The 19758-nt window shown below is 60.3% G+C and overlaps 4 protein-coding genes across 9 annotated transcripts in view; 2 read left to right on the plus strand and 2 right to left on the minus strand.

Moving 5' to 3' along the window:
* LOC119564877 (immunoglobulin superfamily member 1-like) overlaps nt 1-19758 on the plus strand; it is a 967916-nt gene that overhangs the window by 831848 nt on the left and 116310 nt on the right. The window lies entirely within an intron of this gene.
* Nucleotides 1-19758, minus strand: part of LOC119564866 (immunoglobulin superfamily member 1) — a 999687-nt gene that overhangs the window by 620614 nt on the left and 359315 nt on the right. The gene's annotated exons all lie outside the window — the stretch shown is intronic.
* The window catches only part of LOC119564865 (immunoglobulin superfamily member 1), a 798058-nt gene that overhangs the window by 477864 nt on the left and 300436 nt on the right, over nt 1-19758 (minus strand). The window lies entirely within an intron of this gene.
* CACNG6 (calcium voltage-gated channel auxiliary subunit gamma 6) lies at nt 2345-9907 on the plus strand. The gene is made up of 4 exons (XM_037888328.2): nt 2345-2714; nt 7795-7869; nt 8358-8495; nt 9379-9907. Exons 1-4 carry the CDS (start codon nt 2387-2389, stop codon nt 9609-9611), a joined length of 774 nt encoding a protein of 257 aa, XP_037744256.1. The 5' UTR covers nt 2345-2386; the 3' UTR covers nt 9612-9907.

A 19758-nucleotide genomic window follows, 5' to 3' on the forward strand; every position in this document is an offset into this window, starting at 1 on the left:
CAGAGTCACTGAGATTGGGGCCCCGTTGCGCTGGGCGCTGCCCAGACACAGTCACTGAGATCGGGGCCCCCTCGCGCCGGGCGCTGCCCAGACACAGTCACTGAGATCGGGGCCCTGTCATGCCAGGCGCTGCCTAGACACAGAGTCACTGAGATTGGGGCCCTGTCGTACCGGGCACTGTCCAGACACAGTCACCGAGATCGGGGCCCCTTTGTGCCGGGCGCTGCCCAGACACAGAGTCACTGAGATTGGGGCCCTGTCGTGCCGGGCGCTGCCCAGACACAGTCACCGAGATCGGGGCCCCTTTGTGCCGGGCGCTGCCCAGACACAGAGTCACTGAGATTGGGGCCCTGTTGTACCGGGCACTGTCCAGACACAGTCACCGAGATCGGGGCCCCTTTGTGCCGGGCGCTGCCCAGACACAGAGTCACTGAGATTGGGGCCCCGTTGCGCCGGGCGCTGCCCAGACACAGTCATTGAGATTGGGGCCCCGTCGCGCCGGGCGCTGCCCAGACACAGTCACTGAGATCGGGGCCCCGTCGCACCGGGCGCTGCCCAGACACAGTCACTGAGATCGGGGCCCCCTCGCGCCGGGCGCTGCCCAGACACAGTCACTGAGATCGGGGCCCTGTCATGCCAGGCGCTGCCCAGCTACATAGAGAAAGTCCATTCAAAGAAGAGGCTTTCAGAAATGGTAGCTGATATATTTAGAATTGATTCTTTAACAAATCATTCAGCCAGGGCAGAGAAGTGGCCCCTCTGGAGTGAGGCGCACGGGGCAGGGGGCTGGCTGTGTAGGGGGAGCTCCTGGGGCACTGTGGGGAGCGGGGCTGCGTGCTGGCTGTGGTGGGGAGCTCCTGGGGACATTGTGAAGAGCAGATCGGGGCACTGGCTGTGGGGGGAGCTCCCAGGGTCTCTGTGGGGCACGGGGCATGAGGGCTGGCGGTGAGGGAAGCGCCCAGGGGGCGCTGTGGGGCATGGAGCAGGAGGGCTGGCTGTGAGGGAGACTCCCAGGGGGGCACTGTGGGGCGTGGGGAAGGGGGGCTGGCTGTGAGGGGGGCTCCCAGGGGGCGCTGTGGGGCATGGGGAAGGGGGGCTGGCTGTGAGGGGGGCTCCCAGGGGGCGCTGTGGGGCGTGGGGAAGGGGGGCTGGCTGTGAGGGGGGCTCCCGGGGGGTGCTGCGGCGCATGGAGAAGGGGGGCTGGCTGGGGGGAGGACTCCCAGGGGGCACTGTGGGGCGTGGGGAAGGGGGGCTGGCCGGGGGGGCTCCCAAGGGGCACTGTGGGGCGTAGGAAAGGGGGGCTGGCTGGGGGGGCTCCCAGGAGGCACTGTGGGGCATGGGGAAGGGGGGCTTGCCGGGGGCAGGGCTCCCAGGGGGGCATGGGGAAGGGGGGCTGGCTGTGAGGGGGGCTCCCAGGGGCACTGTGGGGCGTGGGGAAGGGGGGCTGGCCGGGGGCAGGGCTCCTGGGGGGCATGGGGAAGGGGGGCCGGGTGTGAGGGGGGCTTCCGGTGTGAGGGGGGCTCCCAGGGGGCGCTGTGGGGCATGGGGAAGGGGGGGCTGGCTGTGAGGGGGGCTCCCAGGGGCACTGTGGGGCGTGGGGAAGGGGGGCTGGCTGTGAGGGGGGCTCCCAGGGGGCGCTGTGGGGCGTGGGGAAGGGGGGATGGCCGGGGGCAGGGCTCCCGGGGGGCATGGGGAAGGGGGGCCGGCTGTGAGGGGGGCTCCCAGGGGGCACTGTGGGGCGTGGGGAAGGGGGGCTGGCTGGGGGGGCTCCCAAGGGGCACTGTGGGGCGTAGGAAAGGGGGGCTGGCCGGGGGGGCTCCCAGGAGGCACTGTGGGGCGTGGGGAAGAGGGGCTTGCCGGGGGCAGGGCTCCCAGGGGGGCATGGGGAAGGGGGGCTGGCTGTGAGGGGGGCTCCCAGGGGCGCTGTGGGGTGTGGGGAAGGGGGGCCGGCCGTGAGGGGGGCTCCCAGGGGGCGCTGCGGGGCATGGGGAAGGGGGGCCGGCCGGGGGGGAGGGCTCCCAGGGGGGCACGGGGAAGGGGGGCTGGCTGCCAGTGGGCGGGCCCGTGGGCAGGTCCCAGCGCTGCGAGTGCCGCTTTAAAACACAGGCACCTAAAGCAGCGCCTTAAAAATAGCCTCCGTCACCCTGGAGACGGGTGATGGCCTCTAACAGGTGCGGGGCGTATTTACAGCCGGGGCCGCGGGTGCGAGCTGCCGGGCGGCCTCTCGCTCAGCCAGCCAGGGGCCCGGCTTGGCAGCAGGCGTCCGACCTCAGGGGCTGCGGGCTGCAGGCGCAGAGCGTCCGCGCGAGGCGCCGGGCAGGGGCAGGGGCAGGGGTAGGGGTAGCGGTTACGGTTAGGGTCCTCAGAGGGGTAAAGCCCAGGAAGGATGATGTGGCCCAATTTTTTCCTCCAGCAGGAGGAGCAGCGCATGGCGGGCTTGCGGGGCCGGGTGGGCGGCAAGCGGCGCCCGGCCCTCACCGACGCCCAGGAGGGCAAGATCAAGCTGGCCTTCTTCGTGGCCATCGTGGGGGTGACGCTGACCGTGCTGGCCGTGGGCACCGAGTTCTGGGTGGAGCTCAACACCTACAAGCAGAACCACAGCACCATGTGCGAGGCCGCCCACTACGGCCTCTGGAAGTTCTGCCTCAAGAAGCTCTGGGTGGAGGACGTGGAGGCGGAGAGGGCGACCTGCGGCCCGGCGGAGCTGCCCGGAGGTGAGGAGAGCCTGGCCCGTCCCCCTCCTCTTCCTTCGCACTCTGCTTCCTTTCTTCCCTCCCTCCTTCCTTCCTCCCTCCCTTCCTTCCTCTCCATCCCCCATTCACCCCTCCCTCCATCTACCCCTAAACACCTAGCTATCCCCATCCACTTCACCCACCCCCATAAACACCTAGCTTTCCCTATCCACCCCCTGTCTATCTATCTAATCTATCTATCCCCACCCACCCCCTCTATCTAATCTATCTATCCCCATCCACCCTCTCTATCTGTCTATCTATCCCCATCCACCCTCTCTATCTATCTAATCTATCTATCTCCTTATCTATCCCCATCCACCTCACCCACCCCCATAAACACCTAGCTTTCCCTATCCACCCCCTGTCTATCTATCTAATCTATCTATCCCCATTTACCCCCTCTATCTAATCTATCTATCCCCATCCACCCCCTCTATCTATCTAATCTATCTATCTATCTATCCCCATCCACCCCCTCTATCTATCCCCATCCACCCCCTCTATCTATCTAATCTATCTATCTATCCCCATCCACCCCCTCTATCTATCCCCATCCACCCCCTCTATCTATCTAATCTATCTATCTATCCCCATCCACCCCCTCTATCTATCTATCTATCTATCTATCTATCCCCATCCACCCCCTCTATCTATCTATCTATCTATCCCCATTCACCCTCTCTATCTATCTAATCTATCTCCTTATCTATCCCCATCCACCTCACCCACTCCCATAAACACCTAGCTTTCCCTATCCACCCCCTGTCTATCTATCTAATCTATCTATCCCCATTTACCCCCTCTATCTAATCTATCTATCCCCATCCACCCCCTCTATCTATCTAATCTATCTATCTATCTATCCCCATCCACCCCCTCTATCTATCCCCATCCACCCCCTCTATCTATCTAATCTATCTATCTATCCCCATCCACCCCCTCTATCTATCTATCTATCCCCATTCACCCTCTCTCTCTATCTATCCCCATTCATCCTCTCTATCTATCTAATCTATCTACCTATCTATCCCCATACACCTCACCCAGCCCCATAAACACCTAGCTTTCCCTATCCACCCCCCGTCAATCTAATCTATCTATCTATCTATCTATCCATCTCCATCCACTCCCTCTATCTATCTATCTATCCCGATTCACCCTCTCTATCTGTCTAATCTATCTACATATCTATCCCCATCCACCTCACCCACCCCCATAAACACCTAGCTTTCCCTATCCACCCCCTCTATCTATCTATCTAATCTATCTATCCCCATCCACCCCCTCTATCTATCTATCTATCTATCCCCATTCACCCTCTCTATCTATCTATCTTCTTCCCCCCACCCCCACTCACTCCCTTTTCAGCCTTCACCCCAGTCCACCTCCCCTTGAGTCTGATAATTTTTCGCAGCTGGAGTTTCATAAATAACCAGATGCCCTCACCCTCTCACGCTACCCACACGGGTTCTGATCCCACTTGGGTCTGTGCAGGGGGGCTGGGAGCCAGGACTCCTGGGTTCTCTCCCCAGCTCTGGGAGGGGAGTGGTGTCTAGTGGTTAGAGCAGAGGGGCTGGGAGCCAGGACTCCTGGGTTCTGTCCCCGGCTCTGGGTTGAACGAATTCGGGTGTCTCCAGGAGCGTTTTGGGTTCTGTCTCTGCGCTTATTTCTGACGCTGCAGCAGCAGCGACCGACAGCATCAGCTGAATGCCAGTCGGGGGGAGGGAGGGGGTGGAGCGCCGTCCGGAGAAGGGACTGGGGCCAGTTAAAGCGCCTCTTGGCTGGAAAGAGTGAAACTGGAGACCTAGAGCACCGGGGAGCGGTTCTGTGCCGTGGTCTGCTACCATCCCAACCAGGAAACATTCACCCAGCTGGGCGTCCGTGCTCATTGAATCCAGTGAAATGATGGCCAACTGCCTAAGGGGGACAGGCCCCGTGCCCCATTCCCCACCCCCGGAGCCAGCCAGTCCCTGCCCTGGGGCCGGATGGGAGCTGGCGCCCCCTAGAGGGGAAAGGCCCTGCGCACCATTCCCCGCCCCCCTGAGCCAGCCAGTCCCTGCCCTGGAGCCGGATGGGAGCTGGTGCCCCCTAGAGGGAAAGGCCCCGTGCCCCATTCCCCACCCGCCTGAGCCAGCCAGTCCCTGCCCTGGGGCCAGATGGGAGCTGGCGCCCCCTAGAGGGGACAGGCCCCGTGCCCCATTCCCCACCCCCGGAGCCAGCCAGTCCCTGCCCTGGAGCCGGATGGGAGCTGGCGCCCCCTAGAGGGGAGATGCCCCGTTCCCCATTCCACAACCCCTGGAGGTATCTCAGGGTTGTCGCCATTTGGATGTGTTTCCGGATCAGGTCAGGTGCGTGTTTAAAGTGTGATAGCTGCTCTGGTCCATTTCCTTCAGCTCTCCAGTAGCAGGGCTTGGGGTGGAGAGAGGGGCAGGGCCATGGGGCTAGGGGCACAAAGCAGTTATGGCACCGGGAGCTGGCAGGGGACAAAGCAGGGGTGGGTGCGGGTGGGGCAGAGCTGCTGCTGGGGTGGGGGGGGGACTGTGTTCTGAAAATCTTATACCTCTGTCCCTCCACACCCCTCCCTCCACCCACCCCATACCCCATCCTTCCCTCCCTCCCTCCACCCCACCCCCTCCCATCCATCCATCCCACCCCAACCCTCCCTTCCTCCATCCATCCACCCCACCCCCGCATCCACCCACCCCAGCCCTCCGCACCCCTCCCTCCCTCCATCCACCCGACCCCAACCCTCCCTCCCTTCCTCCATCCATCCATCCCACCCCGCTCATCCATCCCCCCTACCCTCTATCCACCCCACATCCCTCCATCCATCTACCCCACATCCCTTCATCCATCCATCCACCCCCACCTGTCCATCCCCACACACCTCTCCATCCATCCATCTCTGAACAACCCTGTACATCCCATACAGACTCCATATAGCCCCATGCATACCCCTCTGTCCATCCATCCACCCCCACCCACCCATCAAACCCATCCATCCCTCCATCTATCCCCACACACACCCACCCACCCATCCATCCATCCACCCTGTTACCTGGGGTTCTTTCAACCCAAAGTTCTTGGTACCTTTACTCTGTGTGAGGTGGTGTCAGAAATAAAGCAGGGGAGACACGGCCGTCCGACGATCGATGGCTGGCACAAACAGGACAACACAAGAGTGCTTTCACTTAAAGCTACACATTACTTAGTCTTAAGCTCTTACACACGTCCACAACAGGTTAGTAAAACACCTGCCAAAATCCCAGATTCATATTTACCCAGGGTCTTGAGACGGTCTCGAGTGGATAACTGTAGATGTCCAGTGGCCAGCTTGTGGTCTCCAGGGGAACTTGAGAGGTGTTCAGGTGTTCAAATGTCCACAGAGCTCAGATTTCCTCCCCTTTTTATATCCAACTTGTTAGTATTAGGTAGCTTGCTCATTAACAGACCTGCCGAGCAGAAGCTAAGTTAAGGGTGGAGATTTCCAGCCTGTCTGGTGGGCAACTTTCCATCGGTTAACCAGCTGTAGAGTCATAGTTAACTATTGCCAGACTTCCAGCTTGCAAAACCACATGCTTCGGAACAACAACTCAAGCCAGGAGGGCAGAGGGTCATGTTTACTCCATGAGGTCACTCACTTCACCCTCCCGTCCTGGTCCGTTACCTGTGCTAAGGTTTCAGAAACACCTCCTTTTAGCGGCTTTCAGTAATAAGCAGAACAACTGGAATTCCAGCCACTGGAAGTGGTTTAAACCTGTTACTGGGCTATCAAAAATCTGCTCCTACAACCCCCCACACCCCTCCACCCACCCATCCATCCCATACAGCCCCCTTGATCCATCCATCCATCCATCCCATACACACCCCTGCATCCATCCATCCACCCATCCCATACACACCCCTGCATCCATCCATACGCCCATCCCATACACCCCCCTTGATCCATCCATCCATCCATCCCATACACACCCCTGCATCCATCCATCCACCTACCCATCCATCCCATACTCCCCCCTGCATCCATCCATCCACCCATCCCATACACACCCCTGCATCCATCCATCCATCCCATACACATCCCTCCACCCACCCATCCATCCCATACACCCCTCTTCATCCACCCATCCATCCATCCCATACACCCCTCTTCATCCACCCATCCATCCATCCCATACACACCCCTGCATCCACCCACCCATCCATCCCATACACCCCCCTTGATCCATCCACCCATTCATCCCATACACACCCCTGCATTCATCCATCCATCCGTCCATCCATCCCATACACACCCTTACATTCATCCATCCACCCATCCGTCCATCCCATACACACCCCCTTCATCCATCCATCCATCCATCCCCACTCACCCTCCAGATAGGGGTCATAAAATATTACAAAAAAATCCCACTTTGTCATGTCATCCATTCACCCCCTACCATCCATCCACACATCCTTACCCTTGTACCCCTCCATCCCACCCCCTTGCATCTATCTAATCTATCTATCTATCTCAAGCTAATTCCCATCTGTGACAAAACCTGGGGAGTGTTAATAAATCTCCCTCCTTTCCCCAATTTCCCAGCCCTTTGGGGAATGCATCGGGACACTCACTCAGATGCAGAGGGTGAAATTCCTCAGTTAGATTTCTAGTTGGGGTGAATTTGGGGGGCAGGAAGATTCGGGGGCTGGGGTGAGTGTGGGGGGCAGGTTTGGTGGGGTGGGTGTGTTTAGCATGGAAGGTTCATGCAGGAAGGTTTGTGGGAATTGGGTGTGTGTAGGGGGAGCCCAGGGATAGCAGGGGGCTGGGATAGCAGGGGGCTGAGGGTCAGGATTGAGGGGCACTGGAGATCTGGGGGTGCAGGGAGCCCAGGGCTGGGATAGCAGAGGGTTACTAATTCTCCCCACCTGACCCCTTCTCCCCAAACTCATCCCGACCGCCCAGAGCATTCACACATCTTGATTCCCCGTCCCCTTCTCTGCCCTGCCCCCGACCCCGTTTACACATCTCCTCTTTCTCCCCCGTCACTCAAGTCGTTCCTTTCTCCCTTCCCAGAAGCCAACTGCTCCTACTTCAAGTTCTTCAGCACGGGGGAGAACGCCCACATCTTCCAGAGAACGACAAAAAAAGGTCAGGACCCCCCTGGATCACACCCACGGGCCCATCTACCCTGGTGTCCCGCCTCCTCCCTACCCCAGATCACACCCACAGGCCCATCTACCCTGGTGTCCCGCCTCCTCCCTACCCCAGATCACACCCACGGGCCCATCTACCCTGGTGTCCCGCCTCCTCCCTACCCCAGATCACACCCACGGGCCCATCTACCCTGGTGTCCCGCCTCCTCCCTACCCCAAATCACACCCACGGGCCCATCTACCCTGGTGTCCCGCCTCCTCCCTACCCCAGATCACACCCACGGGCCCATCTACCCTGGTGTCCCGCCTGCTCCCTACCCCAGATCACACCCACGGGCCCATCTACCCTGGTGTCCCGCCTCCTCCCTACCCCAGATCACACCCACGGGCCCATCAAGCCAGTGTCTCTTGGGCTGTACTGGAGGCTGGCAGCGGGGCTGTTCCTCCCGGATTGGGGTAACTCTCTGTCTCCCCGCTCCCCAGAACTGAACGTCACGGCGGCCGTTATCTCTCTTCTGAGCATCACCCTGATGGTGATGGGCTCGCTGTGCATCACCATGGCGCTGAGCAAAGGGGTGGAGTTCCTGCTCAAACCCGCCTCCTGCTTCTTCATGATCTCCGGTAGGTACCGCCTCCCCCGCCCCCTGTGGGGCCCCCAGCGCCCCCCGCGGAGCCCCCACCCCCCCCCCTTCCCGCCGCCCAGCGCCCCCCGCTGAGCCACCGCCCAGCTCCCCGCCGCCCAGCGCCCCCTGCGGAGCCCCCCCCCCCCTTCCCGCAGCCCAGCGCCCCCCGCTGAGCCCCCCGCCCCGCTCCCCGCCGCCCAGCGCCCCCTGCGGAGCCCCCCCCCTTCCCGCAGCCCAGCGCCCCCCGCTGAGCCCCCGCCCCGCTCCCCGCCGCCCAGCGCCCCCTGCGGAGCCCCCACCCCCTCCTTCCAGCAGCCCAGCGCCCCCCGCTAAGCCCCCAAACCCCTTCCCGCAGCCCAGCGCCCCCCGCTGAGCCCCCGCCCCGCTCCCCGCCGCGCAGCGTCCCCCTCGGAGCCCCCCGCCCCGCTCCTCGCCACCCAGCGCCCCCTGCGGAGCCCCCACCCCCTCCTTACAGCAGCCCAGCGCCCCCCGCTAAGCCCCCAAACCCCTTCCCGCAGCCCAGCGCCCCCCGCTGAGCCCCCTCCCCGCCGCCCAGCGCCCCCCGCTGAGCCCCCTCCCCGCTCCCCGCCGCGCAGAGTCCCCCTCGGAGCCCCCCGCTCCGCTCCCCACCGCCCAGCGCCCCCCGCGGAGCCCCCCGCCCCGCACCCTGCTGCCCAGCGCCCCCCGCGGAGCCCCCGCCCCCTACCCGCAGCCCAGCGCCCCCCGCGGAGCCCCCCCCCCCTTCTCGCAGCCCAGCGCCCCCCGCGGAGCCCCCCGCCCCGCACCCTGCTGCCCACCGCCCCCCCCGAGCCCCAGCCCCGCAGCCCAGCGCCCCCCGCGGAGCCCCCCGCCCCGCTCCCACTCTCCCTCTCTCCCGGCAGGGATCCTGGTGCTGGTCAGCCTGGAGGTTTTCCGCCACTCGGTGCGGCGGCTCATCAGCAGCGACCGGAGCGTGCCCCTGGAGTACGAGTACTCGTGGTCCGTGGCCTGCGCCGTGGCGGCCGGCGCCGTGCTGATCTTCGGCGGCGGCTGCTTCCTTCTCCTCTCCCTGCCCGGCCTGCCCAGGGAGCCCGGCCACTGCTGCGTCCCGAGCACCGCCGCCAGCAGCGCCTGACGGACGGGAGCTGGGGGGGGTGGGCCGGAGTCTCGGGGTGTGTGTGTGGGGGGGTCACAGAGAAACGATTGCTTCCTGCCCCACCTGGGGGGCGCCCTGCCTTGGATCAGCCCCCCCCCCCCATGAACCTCTGGGGATTTCCCCCTTGCACGGGAAGGGGCCAGAACGCAGGACGGTAGGAAAGAGGGCGGCAGGCGAAGGCGGGGGTGGGGGTGGAGAGGTGGAGGGATCAAATTAATAACCTCAGCGGGTCTGTATTTAATCCTGGATTTTATAAATGGCTATTTTTAGCTGGAGGGGGTGTCTTTCTGGTCTCAGTGCCCCCCGGGGTCAATCCGGAGTCAATCCCAGTTGCAATGGGAGAGGGGCTGAGTTCTGATCTCAGCCCCCTGGGGTCAATCCGGAGTCAATCCCAGTTGCAATGGTAGAGGGGCTGAGTTCTGATCTCAGCCCCCTGGGGTCAATCCGGAGTCACCCCCAATTGCAATGAGGGCATGGCCAGGTTCTGATCTGAGCTCCTGGCCTCCTCCATCCAGAGTCACTCCCAATTGCAATGGGGGCGGGGCTGGGTTCTGATCTGAGCTCCTGGCCTCATCCATCCAGAGTCACTCCCAATTGCAATGGGGGCGGGGCTGGGTTTTGATCTCAGCTCCTGGCCTCAATCTGGAGTCACCCCTGACTGCAATGAGGGCAGGGCCGGGTTCTGATCTCAGCTCCTGGCGTCAGTCTGGAGTCACTCCCAATTGTAATGGAGACAGGGCAGGGTTCTGATCTCAGACCTTGGGTCAATCTGGAGTTACCCCCTCACTGCAATGGGGGCAGGGCCCGGTTCTGATCTCAGCTCCTGGCGTCAGTCCGGAGTCACTCCCAATTGTAATGGAGACAGGGCCGGGTTCTGATCTCAGCTCCTGGAGTCAATCTAGAGTTACCCCCTGACTGCAATGGGAACAGGGCCGAGTTCTGATTTTAGCTTCCTGGGGTGTCAATCCAGAGTCCAGATTTACCCGGTGTAAACCGAGCTCAGAATTCAGACCGTGTTAAGAATTAAGAATTTCACGGCTCTTGGTGCGAATGTTGCCCAAGAACCATTGACTCTGTTTTCCGGACTGAAAATCCGGAAAACCTCCCTCAGTTTCACCAGGTGGGAAGGGCGGGGGGCGGTGAAATTGACAAAGGAGCCCCGGTTTCAGATCTCCACCGGGCCCCGTGGGCTCTGCATGGGGCCCCCTCGATGTCCCCACGGCGAGCTGGGCGGGCGTGTTTAGGAGTGGCCCCCGACGTGGCCACCGGCAGCAGCCGTCTCCCCAGCCCCCCAGAGTCAGTCGGGCAGCGTGAGCCGCTCACCCAGCCTTGGCGTTTGACCCGGGCTGCTGCCTGATGCTGCAGGTGGCCCACGGGCGTGGTCGGGGCAAAAGTGAGTGTGAACGGATAGCGGGTCACTGGGGAAGGGAAGGCGTGAGAGGTGCAGGGCAGGGACTGGCTGGCTGGGGCCAGTGGGGGGGGGAAGGAGCGAAGAATGGGACACGAGGCCTCTCCCCTCTGGGGGGCGCCGGCTCCCACCTGGACAGGACATTGTTTCAAGCTGAAGTTGAAAGTTTCAGGAAGAGGAAACTGAGCTAAATTTGGGAGGGCGGGAGGCAGCGGGGCAGAAAGGTTCAGGGGCTGGGGTGAGTTTGGGAGGCTCAGGAGTGAGATAGGGGGAGGTTTGGGGGAGGGGGAAGTTGAGGGGAAGGTTTGGGGGCCCCAGGGGTGAGTGGGTGGAGGTTTGGGGGGAGGGGAAGCTTGGGGGCCCCAGGCATGAGGTTTGGGGGCAGGGGGAAGGTTGGGGGCCCCAAGGGTGAGTGGGTGGAGGTTCGGGGGGAGAGGGAAGGTTTGGGGGCCCCAGGGGTGAGTGGGGGGAGGTTTGGGGGGAGGGGGAAGCTTGGGTGCCCCAGGTGTGAGGTTTGGGGGCAGGGGGAAGGTTGGGGTCCCCAGGGGTGAGTGGATGGAGGTGGAAGGTTTGGGGGCCCCAGGGGTGAGTGGGGGGAGGTTTGGGGGGAGAGGGAAGGTTTGGGGGCCCCAGGGGTGAGTGGGGGGAGGTTTGGGTTGAGAGGGAAGGTTTGAGGGCCCCAGGGGTGAGTGGGTGGAGGTGGACGGTTTGAGGGCCCTAGGGGTGAGTGGGTGGAGGTTCGGGGGGAGAGGGAAGGTTTGGGGGCCCCAGGGGTGAGTGGGGGGAGGTTTGGGGGGAGAGGGAAGGTCTGGGGGCCCCAGGGGTGAGTGGGGGGAGGTTTGGGGGGAGGGGGAAGTTGGGGCAGGTTTGGGGGTTCAGGGGGGAGTTGGGTGAGGAGGCCGCAGGTAGGCCAGGCCGGCACCAGCGGGCGCGGCGGGTCTGTGTGGCGCGGTGAGGACAGCGCGTCCCTGGGGCCCGGGGCCGCGGGCCGGGTTATTCTGGGCCAGCCCCGTTCTCCAGTTACACCCTGTGCTGTAAACAGGGGTCTCGGTGGCAGCCCCAGATGCTCCTGTGCGGACAGCAACGTGCAGCCCGGCCCCCCACCCCGCCCCCAGCTGGGCATGGAACCCAGGAGTCCTGACTCCCGGGGGTGGGGGGCAGAGGGTTAGGGGGGCGGGGAAGTCAAGACTCCTGGGTTCTCTCCCTGGCTCTGGGAAGGGAGTGGGGCCTAGTGGTTTGAGAAGCGGGGGCTGGGAGCCAGGACTCCTGGGTTCTCTGAGAGGGTGTGTGTGCTGCAGGGCTGGGAGAGGGCCCCCCCCCCGGCGCGCTCCCAACTGGGCTCTGCAACGTGGCGGGCACGGCCTGGCATGAGAATGAGAACAAGAGTCGCTGGCTCTGTGCAGGCTGATGTCACCCCCACCGCAATTCCTGCAGCGCCCTGCCCCCCCCGCCAGCCCTGTGTGCCCCCCCCCAGCAACCCCTCACCCCCACTGGGCACCCCCTGCAACCTCCCTGCACTGGGCAGCCCCCTCACCCCGTGTGCCCACTGCAGCCCTGCACCCACCCAGGGCATGGGGTGGGGTGTGTGTGTGTGTGTGTGTGTGTGTAGGTCCCATTGAATACACCCACACCTGCCTGCACAGGAATCTTCACACCCCACTTCCCAGGTGCACACACCGAGACTGTGTCAGGTTGTACGACCGCACAAAGACACACACACACCAGCCATAAGCCCCCTACAAACCTACACAAACATCTACACAACACACACCACAGACATATACACCCTCCCACCCACAGATCTACACAACACACAAACATCTACACAACACAGCCATATACACCCTCCCCCCCACAACAACCCCCAGCCATGACCCCCTACAATTCTACACACACATCTATACAAACACTCCCCACAGCTATATACACCCCCCACAGATCTACACACCACACAAACATCTACACAGCACAGCCATATACACCTTCCCCCCAACATCTACACAAACACACACCACAGGCATATACACCTGCCCCTCACACATCTACACAAACACAGCTATATACACCCCCTCCTCCCCCCGATCTACGTAAACACATGACACAACACAGCCATATATACTCTCCCCCCAACAGGTCTACACAGACACACCACTGTCGTAAACAACCGTCCCCCCACAAACCTACACAAACACACAACACAGCCATATATACCCTCCCCCAACAGATCTACACACACACAGCTACACAAACACACAACACAGCCATAAACACACCCACACCACAAACACAATCCATCACACACAGATGTACCCCAACATCACACATACCCACAACACAGCCATAAACATACCACAAATAAAACTAGTACACACAGGTTCATACAAATACACCCACCCACCCCCTTAAAAGGGACACACCCATACACAACACAGTCCTAAACACACCCCACACTGCATACACAAACTAGCCTGCAAAGGTCTGTGCAAACACACAACAGAGCCATAAACGTACCACACAGAGATATCTACAACAGCCACACAACACAGCAATAAACACCCCCACACAGAGATCTACACAAACACACAACAGCCACACAACATAACCGTAAACACACCACGCAGAGAGGTCTACACAAACACACAACAGCCACACCACACAGCCATAAACACACCGCACACATAGGTTTCGACAAACACACACACACGCCTAAAGTCCACGATGGAGCCATAAACGCCCCACACCCACAGTCCACCACACACTGATCTACACAAACGTCACACATACCCCCCCCAGCCATAAACACCCTCACTCCCACACCAACATGCACACACACAAACCTACGCACAGAGATCTACACACAAATGCGGATGCAAACACACACACACCCCCCGCCATCCCATGGCTGGCTATTTCCCCCACTAAAACCCTTCCCTTGGCGCAGGGGTTGGCAGCGTCTTTCCATGTCGCTGAGCTCAGGAGGTTTCTGCCAAAGGCGCAAGGTGCTGCGGCGTGTGTGTGTGTTGGGGGGCGGGGGGGGGGAGGAGAGAATGCAGAAGTGGAAGGACGGAGGAATAGAGGCTGTCAAGGACATAGAAGAGTCATCTGCTGATTTGCATGTAAAAGGGGGAGGGGAGGAATCTATCCAACCCCCCCCACACCCCCTCTACCTATCTATCCCCATCCACCCCCTCTATCTATCTGTCTAATCACCCTGGGCCCGGATGGGAGCTGGTGCCACCTAGAGGGGAAAGGCCCCACACCCCATTCCCCGCCCCCCTGAGCCAGCCAGTCCCTGCTCTAGGGCCGGATGGGAGCCGGTGCCCCCTAGAGGGGAAAGGCCCCACGCCCCATTCCCTGCCCCCCTGAGCCAGCCAGTCCCCGCCCTGGGGCTGGATGGGAGCTGGTGCCCCCTAGAGGTGAAAGGCCCCGCGCTCCATTCCCTGCCCCCCTGAGCCAGCCAGTCCCCGCCCTGGGGCTGGATGGGAGCTGGTGCCCCCTAGAGGGGAAAGGCCCCGCGCCCCATTCCCCTTCAAACAGGAGTGAGTCTGCAGGGCAGCAGCTTGAGCATCCTGCCCACAACACACAGTGACCTGCAGAGTCACGTGCAGTCGGCACAGAGCTGCGTGGGGGGAGCTTCTAGCCAAGGGGGCAGCCCGGCAGGGGGTCTGCGGGGTGGGGCGGGGAACTGCAGCTGTACTCTGTATGTGTGTCCTGCTGCCCCCCGGTGGCTGTGATCAGAACTGCCTCCACTCTGTGTGTGTGTGTGATGGACTCTTCAGGCCTCGGGCTCTCTGGGCTCTGTACGGCCCCTGGGAGACCCCCGTTCAGTGTGACAGCCCCCCCCCCGCCACGAGGGTCGCACTCGCTCTCCGGGGTTAGGCCCTCTGGCCCCGCCGCCTCCTGGGGCCGCACCTCTGAGCCTCCAGCCCGCCTGGGTCCCTGCGTGAGCCCCCTCAGGGGATCCCCTCACTCTGGCCCCTGGGGGCCGCCACCCCCAGAGGGAGCCATGTCCCCCGACCTCCAGCCTGCAGGGGCTCTCAGCTGGCGTAAAACAGGAGGGTTTATTGTACGGCTGAACCCAGCCTAGGCAGTTCTCAGGGGCCTCGGGCCTGGCCAGTCTCAGCACCATCCAGCTGGGTCTGTCCCAGTCCAGGGGGGCTCTGGCTGCTCTTTGTCCCCAGCCCAGAGCGAGCTGCTTCCACCCGACCCCCCCCATATCACCTCCCCACAGCCCCTCCTCCGCCCTGTGTCTTCATTCTGGGCAAACAGACCACCGGGGTCCTCTCTCCTCAGCCCATTGTCCTCCCACTGGTCAGAACCAGCTGATGGCCAAGCTGGGGTGGGCCTCTTAGTCACCAGGTCACCAGTTGTTAGGGTTCCCCTTCGCCAGGCCATTGTCTGGGGTTCCAGCTGCCAGGCGAGGTCACACCTGGTCCTCTGCAACAACAAACACTCTCCCACCACCTTGTTACACACGCAGCACACAGGGAAACTGAGGCACACATAGTAGCCATGCAAAAACACTACCGCTTTGTCACAGTGTGTCCCTGGTGCCACCTGGTGGCTGGGCTCAGAACTGCCGTGTGTGTGTGTGTGTGTGTGTGTGCGTGTGTCCCTGCTGGCTGGAATCAGACCTGCCTGCTCTGTGTGTGTGTGTGTTGTGGGGAGTCTATGTATGCTCTGTGTGTGTATCCTGGTTTGCCCCGGTGGCTGGGGTCAGAACTGCCCCGCTCTGTGTGTGTGTGTGTGTGTGTGTGTGTGTGGTGGCTGGGTTCAGATCTGCTGTGTCTGTGTGAATTTGCATGTCTGCAAGCTGGGGCTCGCTTTGGCCAGTGACTCTGGTTTGCCGCATGGGGTTTCGGCATCCCAAATTACTCAGCTGAGGCAGCAACTGGACAGCCGTGCCCCTTCCCTCCCCCCGACCTCTGACAAATATTGCGAGGGGTGCTGATGGAGAATCACCTGAACGGGTCCGGAGCTTCCAGGCCAAAAGGGCCAATGCGATCCTGGGATTCCTAAATCTCAAGCAGGAGCAGAGAGGTGATTTTCCCTTGGGATCTGGCCTTGGGGTGACTGCTGCTGGGATCCCGTGTCCCGTTCTGGTGCCCACCATCCAAGAAGGACGTCAGTCTATGGGCGAGCAGTCAGAGAAGAGCCACGTGGATAATTAAAGGGGTAGAAAACCTGCCTGAGAGCGAGAGACGCCAGGAGCTCCAGCTGTTTAGCTGAACAGAGAAAAAGTCCAGGGGTGACTTGATCCCAGTCTATCGGTACCTATGTGGGGAACAAATATTTAATAACCAGCTTTTCAGTCCAGCAGAGGAAGGGCTAACACGATCCAACAGCTGGACAAATCTCCAGACTGGAAATAACATGTACATTTTTAACAGAGAAGACAATTGATTAAGGGTGGAGGTGGATTCTCCATTACCAACAGTGTTTCAAGTAGGATTTGTTCTAAAAGATCTGTGCTAGGAATTATTTCGGGGCAGTTCTCTGGCCTGTGTTATACAGGAGATCACATTAGATGATCAAAGTGGTCCCGTCTGGGCTGAGCATCCAGGAATCTGTGAACCCTCTGCCCAGCTCTGAGCCGAAGGGGGTGCTCTCCTCCCCAGCTTGGCTTCCCCCAGGGGCACTGAGCCGTGGCTTTCACAGCATTGCCAAGTCTGGGGGATTTTATTCCAAGTCTTGCAATTTTTGCTACTTCCCTTAAAGCTTCCAGCTCTTGCTCCACAGGGTCTTTGGGACAATTTTGTTTGCAAAAACAGGCAGTTCCTAGCATTCGTGGTTGAGTAGGGAAGTTGGCAAATGCGGAGGATAAAAAGAAAAAAACAGCCCCACAAGACCAAAATTGACAACATCAAAAAACCGAAGAGAAGGCAAATTAAAAGACCCTGCTTTAAAATAAAGTCTCGTGATATTTTTAGAAAATTTCACAGTTTTTCAAACACTCCCCCCGTTTGGAAGCCAATCTCCTGAACTTTCAACCAGCTTCACCGTTTGCAAGCCCGTCTCGCCATTTTAAAACCACTTTCAAGGATTTTAAACTCGGCTCCCAAGTCCCACGATTATTGAAGTCCTTGCGATTTTGAAAAGAATCTCACAAATTTCTAAAAAAGAACAGGAGGACTTGTGGCACCTTAGAGACTAACCAATTTATTTGAGCATCAGCTTTTGTGAGCTACAGCTCACTTCATCGGCTTCATTGCAGCTCACGAAAGCTTATGCTCAAATCAGTGTGTTCGTCTCTAAGGTGCCACAAGTCCTCCGGTTCTTTTTGCGGATACAGACTAACACGGCTGCTGCTCTGAAACAAATTTCGAAACCACTTTTGTGATTTTTAAGCCAGGCTCCTGCTTTGTAAACCAACCTCGTGAAGTTTTTAACCACTCGCACTGTTTTAAAACCACGCTCTTCTGGTTGGTTTGTTTGGTAACCGCACCCACGAGTTCCAGGCCGAACTTGCGATGTTTCAACCTGCCTCGATGTTGTTTGAGAGAGTCTCAGGTTTTCTTTTCAAGCAGCTTCCCGGTTTATATTGCAGCCAAACGCATGGTTTGGAAAACGAGCTCAGAATGATTAAAGCCGAGCTCCTTAGTTTATAAACCACGCTCAGTATTGTCAAACCCAGTCTCATGGTCACAGAGCAGAACTGATTGTGTGTGTGTGTGTGTGTGTGTGTGTGTGTGTGTGAGTGGGGGCAGGGGGGTGGGGATTTGTCGTTTTTGCAGCGCTCAGGGGCTGGCAAAGGGAGCTCTCGCTGCCCAGTAGGTCGCCTGCCTAGGAGATGAAATTTCAGAGGCATTTAGAAGTTTGTAAAGATTTCTCCCAGGGAAAATTTTAAGCTCTGCTCTCAGCAATGGTCCCCAAACCGGTGAATTCCTGGCCAGCCTGCACCGCCATCTAGTGGCAGGAGACGGCTGCAACTATGCCAGGACTCAATGGCCAATTGGTGACATCTTTCTGCAAAGTTTCAGAGTAGCAGCCCCGTTAGTCTGTATTCGCAAAAAGGAAAGGAGGACTTGTGGCACCTTAGGGACTAACATATTTATTTGAGCATAAGCTTTTGTGAGCTACAGCTCACTTCATCGGATGCAACTGTAGCTCACGAAAGCTGATGCTCAAATAAATTTGTTAGTCTCTAAGGTGCCACAAGTCCTCCTGTTCTTTTAGCTTCTGCAAAGTGGCCTGTGGTTTTTGGTGTGGGTGTGGGTGGGGCGGGGGGAGGCAATTCAGGACACTGAAGGGCTGATATACACGGAGGCTGGGCTACCACTGAAGACACCAACCCGCTCTCTAGCAAAGAGCTCGAGGGCTGAACGGGCCTGGGATCTTAATCCCTCCTCCCAAATTGGAGAAAAGATGGTCGAGCCTTCTCCTCCCCCTGCCTTGGGGCCAGATGGGAGCTGGTGCCCCCCCGGACAGGAAAGGCCCTGTGCCCCATTCCCTGGAGCCAGACAGTCCCCCGTCCTGGGACTAGGAGAGACACCACTTCCTTCCCAGAGCCGGGGAGAGAACCCAGGAGTCCTGGCTCCCAGACCCCTTTGCTCTAACCATTGAGACCCCCAAGCAAGCAGGAAGAGGGACACAGCCTAGGGGGCCCATCGCTCTGCCCCGATGTGCGGGGCGGGGGGGGTGGGTTTGGTCACAGTGTCCGCACATCCCCCGGGTGGCCCCTGCCCAGCGCGGGGGCCGTGGGCCGTGACACAAGAGGACGTGGTTTGCTGGGGCTATTCTGACTGATGTAGATTTTGCGGCCGATGAGAGAGCAAAGGTGTGAGGGCCTCAGGAAAAGATGAGCCATCGCTGGCTTCCTGTGGCTGCAGCCCCTGGCTCAGTGCCTCATTCAGGGCTTGGGGGAGCTGGGCACCAGGGCTTTGGTAGCGGCGCTGAGGGGCCCCTCTACTGCCCCCATCATGGCATCTGCTCTCACCGTCCTCCTCCTCGGTGAGTATCGGAGACAGCCAGGGTGTGTGCCCATGGAGGGATGGGATATGAGACCAGGGCGTGTGCCCATGGGGGATGTCATGGACTCACAGGACTTGCGCTGTTTCTCAGGTCCCCCTTCAGTGCGACGGCCCTTCTTGGGGGTCCACTCTCTCTCGGGGGTTAGGCCCCTCCACCTCCTGGAACTGCACCTCTCCGAGCCTTAGCACGCCTGTCTCTGCCGTGGGCCCCCGCAGGGAGTCCACTCACTCTGGACCCCCGGGGCCCCCACGCCCAGAGGGAATAATGCCCCCCTGATCTCTAGCCCGGAGCGACTCTCAGCCAGCGTAAAACAGGAGGGTTTATTGAGCATCTGAACCCAGCACAAGAAACTCTCCGGGCCTCAGGCCTGGCATCCCTCCGCACAGCACATCCCAGTCTCCCCTGCACCCAGGTGGGCTCTGTGACGAAGCGGCACTGTTCTTAATGTTTCCTCTGAATATTGTGGGGGTGCCTCAGTTTCCCCTAGGCAGTTCTTAAGTATCTAGGGGGTGGGATAAAGGTGTATGATCGTTGCAGAGCCCTAGAGGGCAGGTGTGTGCAGGGGTCTGGACACAGAGAATGGCCGACACCCTGTTTCCTGGCACCTGATGGCCTGGGCCCTTCCCCCCTGCAAGGTGAGAGCTAAAGGGTTGGAGAACAAAGGACTCAGGTGACCTCCTGGCCTGGGAAAGGGACAAAGCCCAGAGGAGGAGGGGCTGGAGAGAGTTTCAGTTTGGGGCTGGCTGG

This window comes from Chelonia mydas, chromosome 23, assembly GCF_015237465.2.
Source record: "Chelonia mydas isolate rCheMyd1 chromosome 23, rCheMyd1.pri.v2, whole genome shotgun sequence".
NCBI classification, from domain to species: domain Eukaryota; kingdom Metazoa; phylum Chordata; order Testudines; family Cheloniidae; genus Chelonia; species Chelonia mydas.